Here is a 23,997-nt window from a genome sequence, read left to right as displayed (position 1 = left end):
TTCTCCAGCAGCATCTTGCTTGTTGTGCTTTAGTTTCTTCCTGCATCTCCTGTTACTACTCAGGTGTCTGTGGTGGGGAGGACGGGTGCTGTGTTTTGAGCATTCCTTTCTGTTGTGAGCTTCTATGCATCTGCTCATGACATTCATGGAGAAGAGGGAATGATTTTAGGCTTGTAGGTTGTGCCTCATGCAATTCAATTGAAGTTAGGAATGGCTTTTTTTAAAACTCATGTTGGATTTCTTCACCTCGTGCTTCTCCTGACTACTTTTATGGAGAGCAGCCTGAATCTATGGGCTCCCGTAGGACCTGCGTGTTGGGGTTCAGCAAGAGGAACCAGGGTGGGAGCTTCACTTGGTGGCTTATGGAGCCTTTTCAGCTGTGTTTTCCTTTGCTTGTAGTTTTTATCCATTTGGTTGTTTTTAGTGGATTCTGCTGCTCTTAAAACCTTCCAGCAGTGCCTTCTGGTGATAGTGTTGGTGGGCAGGTGTGCTTTTGGGTTGCCCTTTTGTACTGAAAACACTTGCAACCCTCCTGAACTCTGCCAGCAGATTGGGAGATGCTGGATTAGATGCTGCGGGAGGTTAGTAGATGCTCTTCAGAACTGGACAATAAACTCAAAGTTTTTGTATCTACCCTGGCTGTTGGTGTTCCTGGTAGGATTCTTCTTCAGGGAGAAGGGTTGATTGCTGGTCTGTCTCCATCTCTGTAGTGCACTTGTACCTTACTAAAGCAATGCTGTTTGAAAAGTGCCTCCACTATCTCTAGTTGTGCAGCAAAGTTCATGCCTTTAACTGATAGCTTTGGATAGGGCAGTCATGAGAGGGATGTTTGTATCTCGAACAGGTTGAATCAGGGATCCTGGTGATAGCCCTGAGATGAGAACTGTTTATGCACCTCCTAACTTGTGGTGCTTGCCCAAACTCACTCTGTTCCCTTCCCAGCCTTATCAGTTGCCTCCTGTGAGTTGCTCTGTGAAATTTCAGCTAGGGACTTAATAAGTGCTTGAGCTTCAGCTTTGGATCCAACAGAATGATGGATCCATAACACAATTTATATTATTTTCTGAAGGACAGGCTCTGCTCTGAGGCTCCTGCCGCTTCAGATGAACTGGATTTCTATTTGAAAAGCCAGGGTTTACCAGCTTTGACGCTCTCTGTGCGTGGCTGGTATAGAGCACCACTTCTCCAGGTGTCCAGGCTGGAGAACAGCTAGGGCTTCCTAGAAGAATGAAGTGCTTGAGTTTGCAATGCAATTCATGTAAGCTAGCAAATAAAATATGTGGTCAAAGCTTTTAAAAATAGAGATGGTCTGTCTGCCCTCTTACCTTGCATGACTAAAACAGGAAGAGGTGGAAAGGGAGAAGTTCTCCTCCCCCTCTACTCTGCCCTGGTGAGGCCGCATCTGGAATATTGTGTCCAGTTCTGGGCCCCTCAGTTCAAGAAGGACAGGGAACTGCTAGAGAGAGTCCAGCGCAGAGCCACGAAGATGATTAAGGGGGTGGAACATCTCCCTTGTGAGGAGAGGCTGAGGGAGCTGGGGCTCTTCAGCTTGGAGAAGAGGAGACTGAGGGGTGACCTCATTAATGTTTAGAAATATGTAAAGGGCAAGTGTCATGAGGATGGAGCCAGGCTCTTCTCAGTGACATCCATTGCCAGGACAAGGGGCAACGGGTGCAAGCTGGAACACAGGAGGTTCCCCATAAATATGAGGAAAAACTAATTAATGACTGTAGCCTGCTAGGTTTTCAGGATGGTAATATGGCGGTGGAGTTGTTAATAGGCTGTGCATAAATTTTATGTCCTGCTTATGTCCCACAACATCTTGGACGTCACTTGCTGCTTAGGATCTTCAGGACAGAGATTATGCCTTTGTCCAAGACCCTTAAATAGCATCTAACTCTGCATGTCCTCGGAGTTTCTGTCCTATTCTGACAGTTGTTTCTGCCTGCAGTGTGCTGCTGGGACGTGGGGGAGGCAGAATGGGAAACTCGTTTTGTAGGGATAATCTTGAAGCAGACAAAAGCTGAAGATAGGAGGCAATTTGTGCGCTGACTAATGCTGAGCTTTATAAATAGTGTGAGAAAGGACGAAATGCAGGCCGGGAGGTGACCTCAAGCGTGAGGCTATGGAGGTGGTACAGCAGTGCTGAGGGGCAGATGAGCTGGGAGAGCATGGGGTGACATGATCAGCAAACAGCTCTTGTTTCAGACTGGATATGTTTATGCCTCTGTCCTGCACGTCCTCCCTGAGGGGATGGACAAAACCACATGGGGATCCAGGCCAGCTATGAACTGATATGCAAGTCCTGCACATCTAATGTCCTCTGCCTGGGTCAATGCCTCAAGCAGCACCCAGAGCATTATGGAGAGGTTTGCTGAAATGACAATCCTACATCTTGTGTGTGTCTAATTCCTCTGGTAAGAGGAATCATAGAGTCACAGACTGGTTTGGGTTGGAAGGGACCTTAAAGACCATCTAGTTCCAACCCCCCTGCCATGGGCAGGGACACCTTCCACCAGACCAGGTTGCTCCAAGCCCCATCCAACCTGACCTTGAACACTGCCAGGGAGGGGGCAGCCACGGCTTCTCTGGGCAACCTGGGCCAGTGTCTCACCGTCCTCACAGTCAAGAATTTCTTCCTCAGATCTCATCTCAATCTCCCCTCTTTCAGTTTAAAACCGTTCCCCCTCATCCTGTCACTCCATGCCCTTGTAAAAAGCCCCTCTCCAGCTTTCCTGTAGCCCCTTCAGGTACTGGAAGGTGCTAGAAGGTCTCCCCAGAGCCTTCTCTTCTCCAGGCTGAACAGCCCCAACTCTCTCAGCCTCTCTCCATAGCAGAGGTGCTCCAGCCCTCTGATCATCAAGGCAAAAGGACCTATGGGCTCTGGAGACAGCATGGTAACAGTCTGATGGGCTTTGAAACCACAACAACCAACGAGCAAGACCTGTCTGCCTCCAGGGTGCTGAATCTTGCTTATAGAAAGCCAGGACAGGGCTGTCACCATGAAGTACAGAGTGTAAATGGATGCAAAGAAGGACAGAACCTGGAAGGGTTGAGCTTTGTGTGTCCTCAACACTTCTAGACGCTGCCACGGTGTTTGCAATGCCTGCAGCATCCCCTTATGCATTGGCTATAATGAAAAATACAGTCAACCCAATTCTTGGAGGCTTCCTTGTGACAGTGAAAGGCTCTTAGGTGGCTAGGTTACCTCCTTAAGCCCTGTCACGCTTTGCTGATGCCAGTGAGGATGTTGCTGTCATAGGTTTTTGCAAGACCTGAGCAGGGGGGATCCTGCGTGTAAGGAAATGAAACATTTCCCCTAGAGAGAGTGGGATTTCCTTACTGCCCACATATCATGCACGCAACTGTGCACGCTCTGGAGAGGCAGCCAAGCACTTTGCAAGCTCAACTGCTGTTGAGCATCGCTCATAGTGCACCAGGAACCTGTGGAAAACCCCCGGTGGGAGTTCAGTACGGCCGAGAGCAGCGTGACGCCACCAGACTGGCAAGCATTTGCTTTGAGGTTCCCATCCCCGAACGCTGACTCTATGAATTAGTAAGAGCGTACAGTTACTTGGTCTGTTCTCGATATGAATCTCACCAGAGACAAAAGTGAGCATCTAAATATAAAAAGGAAAAAAAAAGCGCCCTGTGACGCACAAAGCATGTAATTATGGAGCGGAGTACTTTCCCTCGAAACAGTGATGTTCCCACACGTGGAAAATAGAGCAGTTGCATCGGAGTCAGTCTGGTGCTTTGTGAGCGAATGCTGTGTGGTGGAGAGGGGATCTTCAGCCTGGAGAAGAGAAGGCTCCAGGGAGACCTTCTAGCACCTTCTAGCACCTGAAAGGCCTACAGGAAAGTGGGAGAGGGGCTTTTTACAAGGGCATGGAGTGATAGGATGAGGGGGTAATGGTTTTAAACTGAAAGAGGAGAGATTGAGATGAGATCTTAGGAAGAAATTCTTGCCTGTGAGGGTGGTGAGACACTGGCCCACGCTGCCCAGAGAAGCTGTGTCTGCCCCCTCCCTGGCAGTGTTCAAGGCCAGGTTGGATGAGGCTTGGAGCAACCTGGCCTAGTGGAAGGTGTCCCTGCCCGTGGCAGGGGGGGTTGGAAGTAGATGGTCTTTGAGGTCCTTTCCAACCCAAACCAGTCTGTGTTTCTATGATCTTTCTCCTGGGTGAAGGCTACAGCGAGCTCTGCCTCCCTGCGAGTGCTTGAAGGGAAGAGGTTAATATCTGCCTTTTCCAGTGTACAGAGAAGAGTTAGCTCCTCGTCTGAGACTGTTCTGTAGATTCCATAGGATTCTCAAGATAAACTCATTTAGCTTGGCTGGGTTTCAACTTTGCAGAGGTCTCTGAATCAATTTTAAGGTTGTGCTTGAGGAGGGTATGGCTCTTTACATTTCAATCATTCATAAAAATCTAATCATCTGGGCTGCAAGTAATCCATCTACTGCTCTTGTCCTTGTGTGGCTTTTCTTACTGATAACTCCTATGAATACATTTGCTTTTAGTGGTGTGGGAGAAACTGCACAAGGAAATAAAAGTTGCAAACTAATTAAACTTCTCCATCTTGCTGAGTAACAAGCTGGAGATGTTGGCAGGGCTGGGAATAGATCTGATTATCATTCCTACTCTCTTAATAGCCAGAAGACATGGTTAATTATTAAATTGCTTGTAAATTTATTGAAATATTGCTTGGTGGTTTTAATGTCTTTTTTTTTCTCTTTTTTTCCTCCTCCCCTCTCTTCTTTTCTCCTCTTGCTGAAGAGCACTCCCAGGACCTGATGGATTTCTGATACCTCGCTCCTGAGGGGCTGGAAGGAGCATGGTTAAACACCAACCGCTGCAGTACTACGAGCCGCAGCTATGTTTGTCCTGTCTGACGGGGATCTACGGCTGCCGCTGGAAACGGTACCAGCGGTCACATGATGACACCACCAAGGTGAGTAGCTGACCGTGTCGCCTCTTCCTGATGACTTTGGGATGGGTGTGGATCTTGGTTGAACATGGTGGATACTTGATTTTGTTGTTGTTGTTGTTGGCTTGGATAGACCATGGAAACCACTCTCCCCATGGCTTGGAGGTCTGTGAGAAGTTCTCACCATGTGGTTGATGTAGCAGATGGGCATGGGTAGCTGGTCATGCTTCTCAAGGGGATTGAGTGGTATGGCTTTGGCCAAATGTCTCCATACTTTCCTTTTGGTACTGGAGGAGACTTCTGTTTTGCTCTCTGTGTCTTATTGGTGTACTTGTGTTTCTGTGGCTGAATATGTAGGAACTGCATTTCTGTGTAGTCTCTAGCTTCTGTGCATGTGAAAATAAGTTTGTAGGTAGGGAAAGGCAGCAGGAGGTGAGAACTAGCTGGGGATAAATGGGGGAGCTGTTAGAGGTGACTCTTCCCTTACCTGGATAAATGTGTTTTTTAAGAGCTCTGGCAGAGGGAATCCAGGCTGGACTTATGCCTTCTCTGTCGTTTGGGGCTGCAAGATGGGGTCTCATGAAACCTAATGTGTTTATAGGAAGAAGTGCAAAAAAACTGCTGTCAAAGCCACCCTGTTACCTCTTCTGGGTAATGGTTGTGTATTAGTGTTCTTCTGCACTCTCATGTTACCTGGGGTTTCTTTAGTGTGCTTACTACTTAAAGAAGAAGAAAAAAAAACCCAACAAAACAAAACTTAAATCTATTTTTTTCTGGCTCTGCTCCCAGGAAATCCTTTCGTTGCTTTTTGCTTTGGTGACAGTTAGCTTCTCTGTTTTGTTTTTAAGTCTATAACCAGGGATCTTCTTGGCTGTGGAGTGCTTCCCCTCTGGAAAAGAGGCTGTTAAGGAGAAAACACTTCTGGGTGGCAGATCCTATGCCAAAAGTGCTCCTGGTTCTGAATTGCATTGATTGTTGGTGGTGCAGCTTGGCCAGGAGCTCCCATGTGAATTGAAAAGTCATGTCTTGTGTTTGTGCAGCGTAAAACAAATTTCCTTTTGCAAACTAGAAATGTTTGTGCTGTTTTTCCTCCTCTTTCAGTCTGGGCAGCTCAGTCTGAGTGACCGCTTCTGAGCCAGCAGAAGTTTCCTTTGAGCAAATAGCCGGGCACATCCGTAGCGGAGGGTGTAGTTGGGTTTTTAAGACTTTATCAGGGAAACAGTGGGATGTAATGTCTTGGCATGTGTGCCAAGATAAAAATTAAATACACAAAATGACTTATTCCGTATGCCTTATGAACCAGAACATTATGCTGCTTAGCTAAAAATCCATAGAAAAATTGCCAATGAGTTAATTTTTGAGTGAAAGTTGGCTCTGCTCTCACTAATTTATTTTACCAAAAAATCTCAGTGGCAGCCTTCCAGTTGTACTTGGAATTTCAATTGTTTTTGTAGCCCTAGAAAAGAATTTGTTGTGTTTAAAGTACCTGAACTAGGCTTAAAAATACGTCCAGTCTCTGAGCTGGTCTTATTAAGGTCTACACAAGGCCTCAACTTCCACTTTGTCGAATGCTGAAATGGAGAAAACATAGCTATTGCAGGAGCAAGAGAAGAAAGTATAAAATTAGCTACAGGCTGTGTAAAACCAAGGTATAGAATCATAGAATGGCTTGGGTCAGAAGGGACCTTGAAGGTCATCTAGTTCCAACTCCTCTGCCATGGGCAGGGACACCTTCCACCAGACCAGGTTGCTCTAAGCCCCATCCAACCTGGCCTTGAACACTGCCAGGGAGGGGGCAGCCACAGCTTCTCTGGGCAACCTGTTCCATTCTCTGCAGTTGAGTGAAGCTCTGAAGCGGGGATGGACTTACTCCAACATACAGGGTACTCCCAGCATTGGGGTTTAATGATCTCTGGTCTGCATGAGAGGACTTAAGGGATGTGTGGGGAAAACTTTCCAAGATCCCAAGGATTTGGAAGGGGATAGGAAGTTTTACATATGCTAATTGTCTTCATCTGATGTGTTCCAGCCACAATATTTAGGTGTATCTGTAAGGGATTAGCCAGGAAAATACCGTACTATAACTTGGGTGCCTATTTGCTTTACAAAAAGGCACTGGCATATTGATGATAATACCTATTGTATTGCCCTATATCCGACCCTATAGTAACTCAGCCATTGCAAGGCCAGAGTAGAGGCAATTATAGTATAATACCTGTTTTCCTGAGCATGGTTTCTATAAAAAGGCGTATGGCATACTTGAGAGGTCTTAAGTCTTGCAAAGATCTAGAGCTACCTGGGAAGGAAGGAATAGAATATGTACATGTGATGTTTATACTTGGTAATGATCAAAAAGCAAGGCTCGTATTCAAAGAGCAACTTTTTTTAGTGTAGGCTACAGCATGGTTATCTGCTTTCTTTTTAAAAGATCAAACTTTCTAGAATAAAAGGCCTTCACCTAAATTTTACAACCCAACCTTGCATCCTTAACATCTTCTGCTGATGACTGTGAATGTTTGTTTTCTGAAGGGAGCTGCAGCTCAACAGCCAGGCTTTTAATGATTCCTTTCCTTTTCTTCCAAATGTATGCAGATCAGGCTTTCTACTACACATTAAAAATTTACACGAAAATGAGAATTTTAATTGTAAGCTTGAGTTCTAAGTTTTTTGGGAGACTCCTTGCTGGAATTGTAACTATCTCTTGCTTTCCTCTGACCTTTTGAGAATGGAAGAGAGGGGCTGAAGGCACTCAACCTGCACACTTGATCTCCTTTCTAAATTTTTAAGTTGCAAAATTCCTTTTTCTATGGTGTGCCTTCAGCTTTAATGTCAAGATCCCCTTTCATGTATTTTAAATTTTTAATGTTTGTTTTTTTTTTTTTTTTTTAATGAAAGGCATATAAAAGAGAAGAAGTGGTCTTGCTGAGATTCAGACCATTATAATCTCTGTAACTGGTGTGAGGAAGCAATTTGTGATCTAACTACAGCTTGTTCATCAGGTACCCAACCAAGGAAGTTCTTATGAAGTCAGTGCATCATCTTAACAGGGCTCTATTGCCCTGAACACAAACTGTGGGTAAATTAGCTTTGGCTCATAGTTGCAATATGTGCTTTTAAAGGTCTGAAGTTCAGATGGCAGCTTCCAAGGTAGCTTCAAGATACCACGATGCTGTTGATGGATTGCCAGCAATTAAAAACACAGAGAGTGGCACTGCTGAGAGCAGTGTATAAACACAATGCTCTGTGCACAGCTTGTGTGCCTCACCCAAAAATAAATGAACTGCTGCTGGGTATTACAACACCAGAACAGCTCTTGCTCCTGGGGAGAGTCCAGGCCAGGCTGCAGCATCTATTAAAATCCATCCAGAGATGTTGCAGGATCAGTATCTGTGTGGGAGATGTTGATGGGTTGCATTGTATAATCTTTTCTTCTAGAAAATTGCCAAGAATAGGTGCCTGGTTTGGTTACATGTAGTAGGAAGGGCCATCATCACCTGGGAATGAACCAAAAATTGGCAGCTTTGGATCCCAGGTAACTGAAATTGCAAGATCCCTGTGATTTTCTGCTCTTCAATGTCATCTACAACATTTAAATGGAGGTCTCTTTGTGAGTTCTCTGTGAATGGTGCACTTCATGGTACTTGTACAGTCTTTTTTCTTCCTCCCATTTCTCTTGTGAACACCCCTGAGATGTCTTGAGTGAAGGGAGCAGTATTAGTGATGACATCTCATACGTACAGAAATCCCACCGCTTTCTGAATGCTCTAATCCCACCTGAGCATCTAATAAACCACATCCTTGTTAAGAACCTGGAAAGATGGTGGGAACTGGAACTAATGTGATGCACCTTCAAGCTCAGGACTGGATTTCTTTGAAAGCTTTGGAGGTGGTCAGGACTGCTGGTCAATGAAACATGGGTTTGCAGGGTTGGATTTTGGGTATAACATTAGTGTTTTCTTATTCTTAAAAACATAATTTGTTCATAATCCATCTTAAAAGAAAAAAACCCTCTTATCTTTCAGTGTGGCTTTTGTAGGGCTGATGCATATATGACCATAGCCTGTTTAAAGTGCTGGCCCTTGCCTTCCTGCCTCAAGAACTGCATTTTCCACTGTGCCTCCCACAAACCTAATGTTTTTAAAACTTCTTTTCTTTGTTTGACACCCAAGGCATTTCCTCCTTCTTGTCTTGGAGATCCCCATTAGTTGCTAATGGGAGCAGCACAGGGACCTGGTCCAAGAGCTGGAAATGCTGGTTGCTTGTACCCACCAGCTTCTGGTGTTGGGAGAGCTGCTCCTGCAGCCCTTGCTTCCAGCACTGCTGTTGGGTGACATTTCCATACTGTTGTATTTAGACTTCATTTCTATGTGCCAGCAAGTGTCCTTGCTTTTTTTGTTGTCCCCTCCCTGAACATGTGTCCTTGTGTGTCATCTTTTGGTCCTACATGGCTTCTCTGGTCCTCCCATCAGCTGCTGCAACCTTTCTCTTTCTGCCTCCATCCTCTTCTGACAGTAATACTTAGTAATTGTAGCAGAGACATTTCCTTGTTGCTATTGGTTTGTAGGCTTGCTGCTCCCATCAGTGAAGAGCTGTCAAGCCCAGAGCAATGCCTTGGAGTTTGTCAACTCTTCTGAATCCAGCAGCGGATGCTCCATGGTTCGTGGAGCTCAGGAGCTGCTGTGTAGGGTCTGGAGGGTCTGACCTACAAGGAATGGCTGAGGGAGCTGGGGTTGTTTAGCCTGGAGAAGAGGAGGCTCAGAGGTGACCTTATTGCAGTCTACAACTACCTGAAGGGAGGTTGTAGTGGAGAGGGAGTCGGCCTCTTCTCCCAGGCAACCAGCGATAGGACAAGAGGACACAGCCTCAAGCTTCACCAGGGGAGGTTCAGGTTGGACATTAGGAAGCATTTCTTCTCAGCAAGGGTCATTAGCCATTGGAAGGGGCTGCCCAGGGAGGTGGTGGAGTCACCATCTCTGGAGGTGTTTAAGAAAAGCCTGGCCATGGCACTTAGTGCCATGGTCTAGTTGACATGGTGGTGTGAGGGCAATGGTTGGACTCAATGATCCCCGAGGTCTCTTCCAACCTGGTTGATTCTGTGATTCTGTGTTATGTGCTGATGGATCATGGTTTGAGGGTCTTTGGTACCTGTTCAATAAAAGAGCAGCACTAGCTAGGTATTACAGGTTCCTTGGAAGCACCTTGAGCCAGGAGTGTTGCTTCATTCGCCATCCCTCTTGACAAACAGGCTTTTATACCTTTGCTGGGGAAAATACTGAGCAGTGTTATGAATACTTTCCTGGGGTTGCTTTGATTTAGTGCAATAAAAACTTAATAGGGCTTGGCAGAGTGCCTCAACCTTTGTAACCTGAGGCCTTTGCAGCAGATGGGTGTGCTGAAGTGGGAGGGAATGGAGAATTTCCCAAGCCAACCAGTTCTTGCTCAGCACTGTCCAGATACCGCCCGTCCCTCCCTGGTGTAATGTTCCAGTGTTAAGAAATGGAATTGCTAATGTTCAGGCAAAATAGCAAAGCCTGTAATCAACACAACCTCCTATATTTAGTGTGTGAAGTGACCTAAATCCCTCTGCCAGCTTGGTTCTTTTCCTCTGTAACTGGGTAAACTGAGGCACAGAAGTCAAGCTGTTGTGAGATGACTTGGTGGTGGCCACCGTTGATGAATTTTGAATCTCAGGAATCATCTGAACATAGACACTTCTCCCCAGTGCCTGTGAATGTATGAGTACAAGTTGGGGACAGACCTGTTGGAGAGCAGCGTAGGGGAAAGGGACCTGGGGGTCCTAGTGGACAGCAGGATGACCATGAGCCAGCAGTGTGCCCTTGTGGCCAAGAAGGCCAGTGGCATCCTGGGGTAGATTAGAAGGGATGTGGTCAGCAGGTCAAGAGAGGTTCTCCTCCCCCTCTACTCTGTCCTGGTGAGGCCACATCTGGAATATTGTGTCCAGTTCTGGGCCCCTCAGTTCAAGAAGGACAGGGAACTGCTAGAGAGAGTCCAGCGCAGAGCCACGAAGATGATTAAGGGAGTGGAACATCTCCCTTCTGAGGAGAGGCTGAGGGAGCTGGGTCTCTCTAGCTTGGAGAAGAGGAGACTGAGGGGTGACCTCATTAATGTTTAGAAAAATGTAAAGGGCAAGTGTCCTGAGGATGGAGCCAGGCTCTTCTCAGTGACATCCCTTGACAGGACAAGGGCCAATGGGTGCAAGCTGGAACACAGGAGGTTCCACACAAATATGAGGAAAAACTTCTTTACAGTGAGGGTGACAGAGCAGTGGAACAGGCTGCCCAGAGAGGTTGTGGAATCTCCTTCTCTGGAGACATTCAAAACCCATCTGGACGCTTTCCTGTGTGATATGATCTAGGTGATCCTGCTCTGGCAGGGGGATTGGACTGGATGATCTTTCGAGGTCCCTTCCAATCCCTAACGTTCTGTGATTCTCTGAATGCACTTGGGGGCTTCCTGATGGCACTGGCTGTTGCCTGTTGGTTTGGAGGTGAGGAGCTAGGGACAATATCTTGTGTGACACTGTGGCCGATGCCACCAGGAATCACATCTAACTTGGTGGGTCGTGGTTACGTTCTCTGCAGGTTTAACTTGTCTGCCTGCAAATTCAGGCTCTGGGTAATATTATAAGTGGCCCTTCAGCAGGGCTGACCTTTGTGTAGGTGATTGATTAGCTCATATAGCAACAGCTTACAGAATTTCTAATACTTTGTCATTACTACTTTGTTCAGAAACCTTGAAGCGATCCATGCACGAGGTCCATGTGATAAACAGCCAGGCCAGCCCCCCTCGGATACACAAAGGTGCCTTGTGACTTTCCCAACATTACGGGCCTCTGGGGTTTTGTTCAGTTTGTGGCATTTCCTTGTTATAGCTGCCAGATGTGCTCCCTCCAACTGCTTTTCTCTTTATGCATTGTAGTAATGATCTGGGTGAAGAATTAGATCGCTGGAGCCCATCATCCCTCCTCCCTCCTGTTTGCTCTTGCACCTTTTCAGGAGGATATAGCAGATGCTGCTCCTCCTGTCCTCCTTGAAGCCACTGTGTGCGTGGTCTTGCATTAAAGTGTAGTTGGGGAAACAGAGCTCAGCATTACTGGATGTCAGTAGGTTGTTTACCTAAAGAAACCCACTTAAGATGCACCAGAAAGTCCTTAAGTGGCTGGTGAAGCTTCAAAACCACAGAATAGCAAACCAAAAGATTGTAGGGATGGAATTCTACCACCCCCAGTTTTCATCCTGGGTTGCAGTGAAAGCCAGCCTTGAATTAACAGCATAAAACAGGGCTGAGTATTTAGTGTTGACGAGCAGATCCAAGGACTGTGCTGTCTGTGCTTTGGAAGCTTTGGGCTGTTGGGGAAGGGATGGGGGAAGAAAGATGGGAACAACACCTTAAAGTTAGGGAAGGATTATAGGGATAAAAGGGATTTTCAAACCCTTTAAAGATCCCCAGGACAAAACTGGACTTGTCCTGTTTCTGATATTCAAGAAATCTCCAGGTTTCTATTGTCCTTACTCCAGCAGCAGCCAGAGGAGATGGCTCCTGTATTTTTTTTTCCCCCTTTATCTTTGGTTTCCAGACAGAAGTCTAGGCTGCCTGTGCTTTCCAGGAAATCCATTACATGTTATCAGGGGGTTTAGCCAAGCCTTTCTTAGAAAGTATTTGGGAAGTGATGACTTCAAACATGCCGTTGCTCAGCTTGGGGAAGAAGAAAGACTGAGAGCAGATATGGTTGATGCCTTGAAGCTCTTGCAGATAAGCACTGCTGAAGGAGGAAACTTTAAGGCTCAGATAGTTGGCTGTGAGGGCACTGATTTCTGACCTGTTACTGGAGTGAGCTGCTTGAAAGAGAGATGGGGCCAAAGTTTGAGGGTTTCCAGGAGTGGCTGATGGAATAGACAGGAGGATGCTGCAGCCCATCGCGTTGTGCCCTGTGCTGGGAAAGCTGGTCTGAGACTTGGAAGTTATGGCTGTTGCCAAAACAGCAACTGAAAATGGCCTCAGGGGCTCTGCTTTAGATTGAGAGATGTTCACCCTGATAATGTTCCTCGAGGCTTATCTCTCTGAATTCCTCCTTGGATGTTTATGACTATGCCAGTGTTTGCATGACAATCATCCAGATTTTGGTACTTGGAGAAGAAAAGGCTTGGTGGATCTATTGCCTCCTGATGCAGCGTGTACCATGTGGGATACTGCAGTGCAAGAGTTACTGAACACTTGCTTGCTTTTAGTTTGTTTTTTTTTTAAATCTGGATAATACAAAGGTGCTCTCTTGGTCCATTGACCAGCTACAGCCATCTTTATAAGGCAGAAGATACTTAGCTGATGCATCCCTCTACCCCTTCCTACCACCTGACAAGTGATTGCACAGAGCAGTTAAAGCAATCCAGCAAGGAGCAAGCTACCCTCAATTTCTGCTTCCTTGCTTGTTGGAGAGAGTCCAGAGGAGGCCATGAAGATGCTCAGAGGGCTGGAGCACCTCTGCTATGGAGACAGGCTGAGAGAGTTGGGGCTGTTCAGCCTGGAGAAGAGAATGCTCCAGGGAGACCTTCTAGCACCTTCCAGTACCTGAAGGGGCTACAGAAAAGCTGGAGAGGGACTTTTTACAAGGGCATGGAGTGACAGGACTGAGGGGGGATGGTTTTAAACTGAAAGAGGAGAGATTTAGATGAGACCTTAGGAAGAAATGCTTGCCTGTGAGGGTGGTGAGACCCTGGCCCATGTTGCCCAGAGAAGCTGTGGCTGCCCCCTCCCTGGCAGTGTTCAAGGCCAGGTTGGATGGGGCTTGGAGCAACCTGGTCTAGTGGAAGGTGTCCCTGCCCATGGCAGGGGATTGGAACTAGATGAATTTGAAAGGTCCCTTCCAACCCAAACCATTCTGTACAATACTGCTGCTGGGTTATAGAGGGTAACACCACCAGCATAATTCACAGAATCAACTAGGTTGGAAGAGACCTCTGGGATCAAGTCCAACCTTTGACCTAACACCACTGTGTCAACTCCACCACCTCCCTGGGTAGCCCATTCCAATGCCTAATAACCCTTTCTGTGCAGAAATTCTTCCTAATGTCAAACCTGAACCTTCCCTGGCGCAGCTTGAGGCTGTGTCCTCTTGTCCTGTCGCTAGTTGCCTGGGAGAAGAGGCCGACTCCCACTCCACTACAACCTCCCTTCAGGCAGTTGTAGAGAGCGAGAAGGTCTCCCATCAGCCTCCTTTTCTCTAGGCTAAACACCCCCAGGTCCCTCAGCCGCTCCTCGTCACACTTGGGCTCCAGACCCTTCACCAGCCCCGTTGCCCTTCTCTGGACTCGCTCCAGCACCTCAAGGTCTTTCTTGCCGTGAGGGGCCCAAAACTGCACCCAGGATTCAAGGTGCGGCCTCACCAGTGCCGAGTCCACGGGTACGATCCCTGCCCTAGTCCTGCTGGCCACACTAGTGCTGATACAAGCCAGGATGCTGGTGGCCTTCTTGGCCACCTGGGCACACTGCTGGCTCATATTCAGCTGGCCGTGGACCAACACCCCCAGGGTATTGGTATAAGTGCTGTGCGTTGTGGCGTGCATCAGCTGCTGCTGAACTATCAAAACATGCTCTTGTGTGGGTATGTTGTGGTCACAGCAGAGATGGGGACTGCTGGGGCATGTGTAAGGGTGGTGGAGAAATACAGAAATGCCCAGAGCTGGATGCATCTCCGTGTCCTTTCTGCAAGCAGCATCACTTAAACATCAGCAGGGCTCACTTAGCAGGAAAAATGGGAGATGCTGTAATGGAGATTACAAACCAAATTGCCCTTTATGATTTAAATAAATGCATCGTGCAGATGCCCTGGTTGGCATGTGGTCAGAGAGGTGAAGGCAGTGGGTTTGTTATGACCTGTGGGGCAGCTGAACACGCTTGCTAGAAAGCAGCAGCATCGTTGGAGGAGCTGTGATTCTGTGAATTATGCTGGTGGTGTTACCCTCTATAACCCCACTGCCACTTATCTTTCAGAGATGATGTTTTTATACCGTGCATCTCCTAATCCTCTGTTTAAATAAATGCGAGGTGTCTGAACTGCAAAGATATGGGAGGAGAGGTGGGGAGGGGAATATCTAATACTTGTAATGCCTGTCCCTGCCTTTAAAATATCTATTGCTGCTCGTGTAGCTGCAAGCCAGTGTAAATGAGATATCAAACTCTTCCTAATGAATTGGGCGTTTGCTGTTAAAATTTATTCCCTTAAAGTGAAATGTGAATGATTCAAGATGGTGCATCTGGTTAAAAACATCGTGTGGCCTTGAACTGAGGCTTCTGATGGCTTTTTTGGGTCCTTTTGTGAAAAGACAAATGAGGAGCTGTGATCTGTTGACATAATGGATTGCTGTGCTGTGTCTGTGATATGTGTATTAATTCACTTTATAGTGAAATACCCTTGTAATTCCCGCTTGGCAAGAGCTGTTAAATGACCTGAACAGATGATCTCAGCCACGTTGGCATGATATATCTGTGTGACTATAGGCTTTGGGGCTGGGTGTTCAGTGCTAATTCCCTGATGGCCAAAGGTCACTGGTCACAAAAATTGCTCGCTTTGCTGAAAACCACTATTAGAGGATGGGTGAATTTGCCTTTTTTCATGTGGTTTCAATTTGTTAACGTTCATGACCGTAGACCTGAGGACACGGGAGTTTTTGGTGTAAAGAGGCTCTTGCAAACCTGTTTGATCTGAGGTTGGGCACTAAGGCGTTGGATGCTGCTGCACGTTGGACTTGGCCTGTGATTCAGAGCTGAATCCCCATGAATGGATGCGTCTGATTATGTTGGAGTGATGGGCTAAATGCAGGAAAATCCAATCATTGGATTAAATATTGATTTTTTTCCTTTTTTTTTTTTTTTAGTTTTCCCCAATGCTTGGAATTGAAAGCAAAACTACCCTGCTTTCAGGGATTTACACATCCTTTAAATTCACCTTTGAGCCCTTCGTTTTTCAGGGAGGCTGTGAGATGACACAAGGTGAATGATTGTGGAGGGAAGGGGTTTGAGATGCACATAGCTGCATGTGGACACCTCACCCTCCCCAGCCTCTGGCTTCTGCTGCAGGTTTTACTGAACTCCCTCAGGTTTGTCATCATTGCGGTTGTGCTGCCTTGCAGGGGTTGTGCTGTTTGTGTTTGCAGTCTTGCTCCCTCAGAAAATGTTTCTCTTGGCTCTGGGAGTCAAGGAAAAGTGCAGACCTCTCCTTGTGTCTGGGGTTGCAGGTGGTTCTCCTGGGAGCACGGGCACCATTCAAGTGTTGTCTTGCTCAGCGACGTTGAGATTCAGGTGCCAAAACACATTCAAAGCTTTGACAGCGATGGAAATTTCATTCCACAGTGGAGAGGATGAAAAGGCAAGACTTCTCCCAATTTTTCTTAAAGCCATCTGCTAAAGAAGATCTTGTCTGAGGTGTGACTGCAGTCAGACTTCAAGGCCGAACTGAATTTACACGGGGCATTGTGCTGTCAAATTATAACGTTTTTTTTTTTATATAAGATGGGTTTTCTCTCTTCTATCTTATTGTCTTGTCATTGCATATTCCCTCAAGCAGGTCTGTGGTCAGCTGAGCTGACACAGGCAGAGGAATTGCATTTGCTGTGCATGGTGCCATCAGACCAGACTTTGCAAGGAGCATTACTGGGTCTATCTGGGAACGGCATGTTTTGGTCTTCATGAAGGAGCAAGACCTCTCTTAGGCTGGCCAGGAGTCTCATGGTAGACTGGCAAGGAGCAGAGAGGTGTACTAGCCTCAGAAACTGGGCTTAACCTGCCAGGAGCTTGCTTATCATTGGGAGCCACATCCTCAGACAGCTCCTAGAAAGGTGAGGATGAATCTGTCAGAAGGCAAGGCTGATGGCGAAGCTATTGCCTGCTTAGGTGAGCCTGCAGAAGGCCATTGCTGTTCACCTCTAGATCCTACCATGGATGTACAAGCCCAGAAAGCTGGTATATTCATGACGGCTTGACCAACAGGCCAGACTGCTGAGCAGCACTATAAATTACAGTCTATTCAATAAATACAGTTTCAGCCTAAAGGGTTTGGGTTGTGTTTTTCCTCCAAAGCCATTCTTCAATATAGTCAGCCATTGACTTCAGATACTGTGGCTTCCATAAATTCCTGCTTGTTCCGTGTGAAAGATGTTTCCTTCTTCAGTAATGCTTGTTTGAAGGATGGGAAATCCCAAGTCCTTGAAACCCCAGGAAAGCCACAGTGTTTGATAACTTGCTGCACATTATCAGGGTGAGGATGTTTGACTAATGCTAAATCTCTGGCTTAGTCCTGATGTAGGCAAAATGCCTGTGGGAGGGAGTCTGCAAAACCCATTGACTGTTGTGCCTGAGTTAGGATTATGGGCTCAGGCTGGGTGATTAATGTGCCCTATGATTTATAAAGCTTTATAGGTGTCAAAGGTTTTTACTGCAGAGCATCTGCAAAATGTGTTTCTGGCTATAAACAACCAGCACTGAACTGGAGCTGCATCTGGAGAAAGGGGGAAGGGAGGCAGGTGGGAGACGTGGAAAAAGAGCGGGGGAAGAGGGGGGGGTTTGGGCCATGGTCCTTTGGACCCAACCCTGAGCTTTGATAAGAAGAACTGGAAGCGCTGTCAGTTGGGTTTTGCCAGGGCTTTTCCCCGAGCACTTGGGTACAGTGATGTCCTTCCAGTCTAAAGACAGTGGTGTGCAACCACTTACCAGTTTGAAAGATGCTCGGTGAGAGATGGGACTTGGATGCTCAATCAACTCGTGGTTTAACATATCACTGCATATAGGGTGAGAGCCTTTCCAGGCTGTCCCTGTGAGTCCCTTGTGCTGGTTTTGCCTGGGATAGAGTTAATTTTCCTCCACAGAAGCTGGTATGGTGCATGTTTTGGATTTGTGATCAAAACAGTGTTGACAACATAGAGATGTTTTAGATGTCACTGAAGAGTGCTTGCACAGCATCAAGGTAGAATATTTACTGAATTTCTTCTAAAAGGGGTGGAAAAATGAACCTGTTTTTCTGCGTGCTTTCCAAAACAAATGTTTTCCTTCTTGGCTGTGTAGTTGCTGCTAGTGCTAGAGTTGGACTCTTTAAATTTAATTGGATAACTTGTTTTTCAAAAGAGGCAACGGGAACCTGTACTCCTGCCAGTGCAACCTTCATTGTTGGTAGCTGCACCAATGCAGGTTAATTTGATGTGTTGCTATTTCCTTAGATATTTAGTCCTTTCCCATATCTAGAGCCATAAGTCTGTGAAGTTTGAAGACAGCAAATGATAGAAGTGAAGTGATATCAAAATCATGGAAGCTTGACGACTTGGTTTCTTTGGGTGTCTGAAGCCCTCTCTCTAATCTCAACAAGGATGGTGAAAAATTGGGGTCCTTTTCCATAGGAAACTTTATTTTTCTCACACAGAGGGAAGCAAGTGTGACCTTGCTGCCCATCAGTTGGACTTGAGTGATTTACTCTGCTTTTTTGGTTTGACTTTGCCAGTCTCCCAATCCACTGAGTCTACTCTCCCAATGCCTTTCCCTGATTTCCAGGTGTCCTGGAAGAGATTCAAGGACAGTTGTGCTGTGACAGAGCGTAAAACTTTGGAGAACAACTTTGCAGTATGTCCCTCCTGGGTGACTGGACACACTGGGAGGGTGTACTGGCCAACAGAGAGGGTTTTTTTCCCCCCAAAGAGAAGAACTCTTCCTGCCTCTCATAAAAGTAGAATTTGTGGAAGTTGATCAAGGATGCTTGTGGGTCCAAAATGACCACAAAGTTTAGGCAGATGAGAAGGAAACCTATCACCAGTGGGAGTAAATGAATGAAATGGAGGAAATGAAAAGGAGCAGGATTAGCTTGTGATGATGTTCCCTTGTCCTGTCACCTAGGACACAGCCTCCTTCTCCTTGTCACTACTGCTTGGCCCCTTCCCAGCTCACAGCCAGCTGTTCACACCAAAACTGTGAATAGCTGAAAATAATTATGCAAGATGTTGATGGAAACTAAGAGGCTGCATTCACACAGGGCCCTGCTTGGGGACTGCTGATGAGCTGTGCTTTGCAAGCAGCCTCCTGTTGGTGTCCTCTCTTTATTTTCAGCAGTGGATTGGATATTTATAAGAACAATTTAAACTTGGCACCACTTTAGCATTAATTTTAAATGGCTGTGAATAGCAGCCTTCAAGGAAGGGGTAAAAGAATGTAGAGATATCTCTGTGCTGAAGAGGCTGAACTTCCCGTGAAGCCACGAGTGGAGCACAGATGGTCCAAGGTGGTGGTGTCCTGCAGCTATGGCCCTTCTTAGAGGTGTATATCAGTTTCCAGAGGAGATGCATGAGTGGGTTTAGGTGCTCCATGAGACTGCTGGCACTTTACTAGCAGGAGGAAAGATGCAGTGATGGTGAGCCCTGTTCTTGCCAGATGTGATGGGTGGGAGATGTTGCTGTGCAGATGGTGGGGCGCAAGATGATATATAGGTTGCTGCTGTGGGGAGACAGAGCAAACTTGAGATGGGAAGACTTCAAAATAGTGATAGGCTGCCAAATGTTGGGGAGGAGAGCATGCTTCGGGGGGTGAAAAGGGAGAATTGGAGGGAGAAGGTAAGACTTCAGCTGGGGGAGATGCTCCCATGTCCTGCATCATCTGGGAGAAACCTGCCTAGGTGTCTGCTGTGCTAAAGAAGCTCTGCACAACTCAGTTGAGTGAAGGATTGAAATACTTTCTCTAGGCTTCAGCCAGGCATGGAGCTGAGCCTGCCCAGTGTTTCTTTATTTCTACTAATTCTCCTGCCCAAAGACACACATTGTCCTTTAACCTCATCCCTTTGTTATTGGGTTAATGCAGAATTGAGAATAAAAGACTTGGGAAGAATAAATAGGCAGTTGCTTTTAGTAGCTGCTGCCATCCCATGTGTTTATGAAAGGGAAGAAATGTTGATATAATGGGAAACAGAAGTCCTACAACAATACCTTCTTCTTTCCCCTCCCTTTTATAAGAAGTCCTACCTGTCTGCTGCTGGTAACTGATTTGGAGGGCAAGGTAGGCTGGGGAGTGGGATGCTCTTGTGCCCTTTTTTCCCCACTACTGATGTAATTTTCAATGCATGTGTATCACCTGCTTTTATTTTCCTTGGGTGACACATCCTACTGCTTTGGTGAAAGCCACAGAGACACAGTGCTGCGTGAAAGAGCAAGTGTGTGTGTCATGCTGTGGTTCCCCTGGCCCCACTGCACACCACCATACTGTGACAGCTCTATGCTCCGTTGCAGAACACTGTTTGCATGTGGGAAGGTCCTTTGGCTAAAAAATGGTAGGGAAAAACCAAGTTCTTCTGCAGGACAGTAAAGTTGTGATTAATGGAGCCATGCAATAAGCTTTGCTCAGAAATCTTGGCAGAGGCGGCAGGTTTTGGAGCTCCTAAGTTCCTACAGATGCTGAAAATGAGCATCTGGGAAGAGGGAAATGTATTGTACCCACATGGGAAAGCCTGGAGTCAAGAATTCTCTTCTGTCTGACTTGCCACCTGGCCCATGAGCATATAAACCAGCTGGCCAGTGAGCATAAGCCCAGCTAGCATGGGGTGGATACACGCTCATCCAATCATACCCAAATAGTCATTGGCTTTTCCTCCTTTTGTCCAGCATAAGGATTGGCCTGTCTCAGTGGTCTCTGGCTTAGACCAGAAGTTGCATCCTGGATTTAAGCAATCTCCTGATCTTGTGGTTTCCTAGAAAACTTCCATAACTGGCACTTTTTTGGAAGGTTACACTGAAAAATCCTAATGTGTTCCTTTCTTTTAAGCTGGTTTTCATTTTTTAAACTGAATTTCTTGGCAGTTGAGTGTGTAGGCTTTCCTCACGAGGTATTTGTGGGATGTAGCTCTAAATGAGGCACATCTTGCCATGTCTAAAGATGATGAGTGGTGACTGCATCATGCTACAGACATGTGGATGTATTAACTTGTAGGTCCTGGTGATACGTTCTGAGTGCTCTTCGATGGTTTTCAATGCTATTTTGTAGAACAGCATCATCTTCCACTGTGTTTGACCTGCTGTTTTGGAGAGCGGGCTGCACTATTTTGAATTGTTGCACATCCTCCGTGGCCTTAGGAAATACTGTAGGGATGGCTTAAAGTCTGCAGCAACCACCTTCATTTGCATTGATAGACATAATTTTGCTTGAACAGGCTCTAACAATTCTTCGCAAAAGTGGATCACTCAGATCTATTTCTCCTTGTTTTACTGAGGGCAATGTTTAGGATTTTCTGTCTCCGAAAACCATCAGATGCCTTTTTGGAAAGTGTGCCTAGAAACCATGTTTAGCTGTAGCACAAGTAAGTGGGTGACATTCAATGGCCTTCCTTGTACAGAAGTCAAGCTAGATGATTTAATGGTCCCTCTGGTTTTTAAAATGTATGTGTTTTATTTCGTGATGTAAAAAGCTTCTAAATTGAGGGCAGAGGTTAGCTTGCCAAATGCATCACAGCTGTTCACCCTGATTTGGAAGGAGAGACTGCTACAAGTCCTGGAACAGAAAGGCTTGGAAGCTGAAATGCTTTTGCATAATATCTTCCTGCCTTTTAATACAGATGTTCACATTCATGCCTCCTATTCTGGGAGTCCAGCCAAGTTTCTGTGTAGAGGAACTGCACACAGTTCCTGATCCTGTCCTTCACCCCAACATCATCCCAGAACAGGTACAGCCTGAGATTAATTTCCTTGCTGGAATTTCCAATCCGTTTATTAATAAATCAGACAAGGTGCTGTTTCAGACACATGGTTGGCTTTTGCAGTGAAGGGGTAGGTAGAGCACATTTCCCTGCGGGGCAGTTGATCTTCATAGCTTGGAAGCTAGTCCCATTAAATTAAAAAAAGCTGCCACAAACTGAATCTCTGCAGCTTTCTTGCAGCATGTGGGTTATCGCAGCGATGCTCGTTCAGGGGGATTGAATCTGACGGTTGTGGCTGGGCCTTCTTGCCCCTTTACCCGGAAAAGGCTGTAGCAGTTCAGCAGGTTTTTTTGTACGCGTGCTTATTGCAAGCATTTTTGGGAAGCAAATCTCTTCATCAGAAGCCCCTCTATTCCCCACGTAGCTTACTGCTCAAGCAAAGAGTTTTGGCATCTAGAAGGATGTGATTGATGCATTTTTTTTTGATCGTGGCTGTATTGTTTAGGACCAGAGCAGACACCTTCTCCTCTGCCAGGCTGTGTATTCTGGCCCAGGCTTTCAGGAAGCTGCAGTTTGGGTCCAGTTAAACATGGAGATGACTGCAAAATTTCCTTTCTCTGGGAGTTCGGTGGTGCTTACCACAGGATTTTTCTAAATTGCCAGGGTGCATCATCTGGATTGCATTTCTGACCCCTCTCCATTTCTGACCCCTCTCCCACCCTGCCATGCACACAAGGGCAGAGGAGCCACGTCCGAGATGAACATCACTGCAGCAGGACCTGGGTGTCTCCTGCAAAGTCTGGCTCTTCAGCAGCTGAAGCTCAAGAGCATCACCAAAGATTGTGAGATATGTAATAAATAAGGAGGAGTTGGCAACAAAATCTCTCCTATACTCTAAGCATATGTGAACAAGCAGCTAGGCCAAACAGTGCACATGTAATTCTCCTGAACTTTTGCTCGTAGTGCCTGCTCTGAATCCCCTTCAGGTCTCAGCAGTGATGTGGTCATAGCCAGCCCCACCAGACTTCTCGCAATGCTTTCCCTTGTGCTGGTTGTGTGGTGGAGCCAAGGAGAAAGTCCTCCAGAACGTGCATGCAGGTGGCCAGATCCTGATCTGCAGTTGAAGGCCAGACTCCCCCTCTTAGAGAAAAGACTGATTGAAGCTGGAAAGCTCATAGAAAAGACTAGGGAGCACCGATGGGTTACGATGATGTGTTGGGGGTTGTTCTTTCAAGCTACTCTTGATGGATGTTGAGCAAACACACAGAACAACAGCCAGATCAGCTCTGCCTCCTGACCCAAAGGCCTGTGCACTTGGGAGTGTGCGTGTGCATGTGTGAAATCTTGATACTAGATGTTCCTAACGTCAGAACTTGGCTGTAGTTGCTGCAACCTCATTCCTGCTGGACTCTGCTAGCAAACCATGCTGCTACAATGCTGTGCGGTACTGTTGGCTGCTTGTTCCCTGAGGTGCCATCTGCAATTCAATTCTCCACCCAATAAATGCATTAGTGGGGTGAGGAGGGGAAACATCACTGTGCAAATGGGAGTAAACTGACTAATGAAGTTAAATACTTGGCCTGTAGTAAGGTCCTTTACATAATCCTGCAAACAAGATTTGAGCTGGCTACACCATGGTAGTAACCTTGCCAACATGGTGGAAAAGCCTGAGAGCCCACAGATGTCTGAGTTACACCTTGTTTGGGTGCTTGGGTGTTCTGTGGTGCATGCAGGTTTCCAATGCTTTCAAAAGCGTTGTTGGGGTGTGGGTAAAATGAGGCTGTGCACCGTGACCACATGCACGTGGGTGGTTTGGTTTCTGGTAGGTAGCTCTACAGCGTTGTGTGGTTAGCGGAGAAGAAGTTGAAGATACATGGAGACGTGGCTTTCCTGGCACTCATCACAAGACATTTCAGTAACCTGCCAGTTTGTTGTTTTAGAGATGACTTGGCTGCCTGTAGGATCTGGGTGGGGATCCAGACTGCTTCAACACTGAGGTGCTCAACCTGGATGCCAGAAATGCTTGTGTTTTTTTACGAATTGGGAACCCCTGTGCTAACATGTTGGCTTGTTAACAACATTGATTAGCAAAGCTTAAATATATGGCTGTTCCTCAGCGTTAGCTGTGAAGTTGATCTACGATTTTTGACTCTCTTTACTGTCTCCTGAGTCCCTCATCAAAAGGGACCTTGCATTTAGGGGTGTTTGATTGTAGATTCAACCTTTTTCTCTGGGTGTTTCCAGGAGAACTACTGCTGAGCTCCTAAGTGTGATTTCAAGGGTATAAGTGGCAGCTGGAGATGTGCAGAGAAGCTGTGCTTGTCTGTGGCTGGAGGTTTTAATGGGTTTTTTGGTGACTAGTATTTGTAGCTCATCTCAACCTTGAAAATTATTCTTTCCCT

General features: G+C 46.4%; 1 protein-coding gene across 2 annotated transcripts in view; it reads left to right on the top strand.

Moving 5' to 3' along the window:
* The window catches only part of GDPD5 (glycerophosphodiester phosphodiesterase domain containing 5), a 189,827-nt gene that overhangs the window by 69,198 nt on the left and 96,632 nt on the right, over positions 1–23,997 (top strand). For both annotated transcript variants that reach the window (XM_068421281.1, XM_068421288.1), the window contains exon 2: positions 4,773–4,947. In XM_068421281.1, coding sequence (XP_068277382.1) covers positions 4,831–4,947 — 117 coding nt within the window. In that variant the 5' untranslated portion in view covers positions 4,773–4,830. The remainder of the gene's footprint in view (positions 1–4,772; positions 4,948–23,997) is intronic.

Source organism: Nyctibius grandis, chromosome 2 (assembly GCF_013368605.1).
Source record: "Nyctibius grandis isolate bNycGra1 chromosome 2, bNycGra1.pri, whole genome shotgun sequence".
Classification (NCBI taxonomy): Eukaryota; Metazoa; Chordata; class Aves; order Nyctibiiformes; family Nyctibiidae; genus Nyctibius; species Nyctibius grandis.
This window is presented reverse-complemented; position numbering and strand designations above follow the sequence as displayed.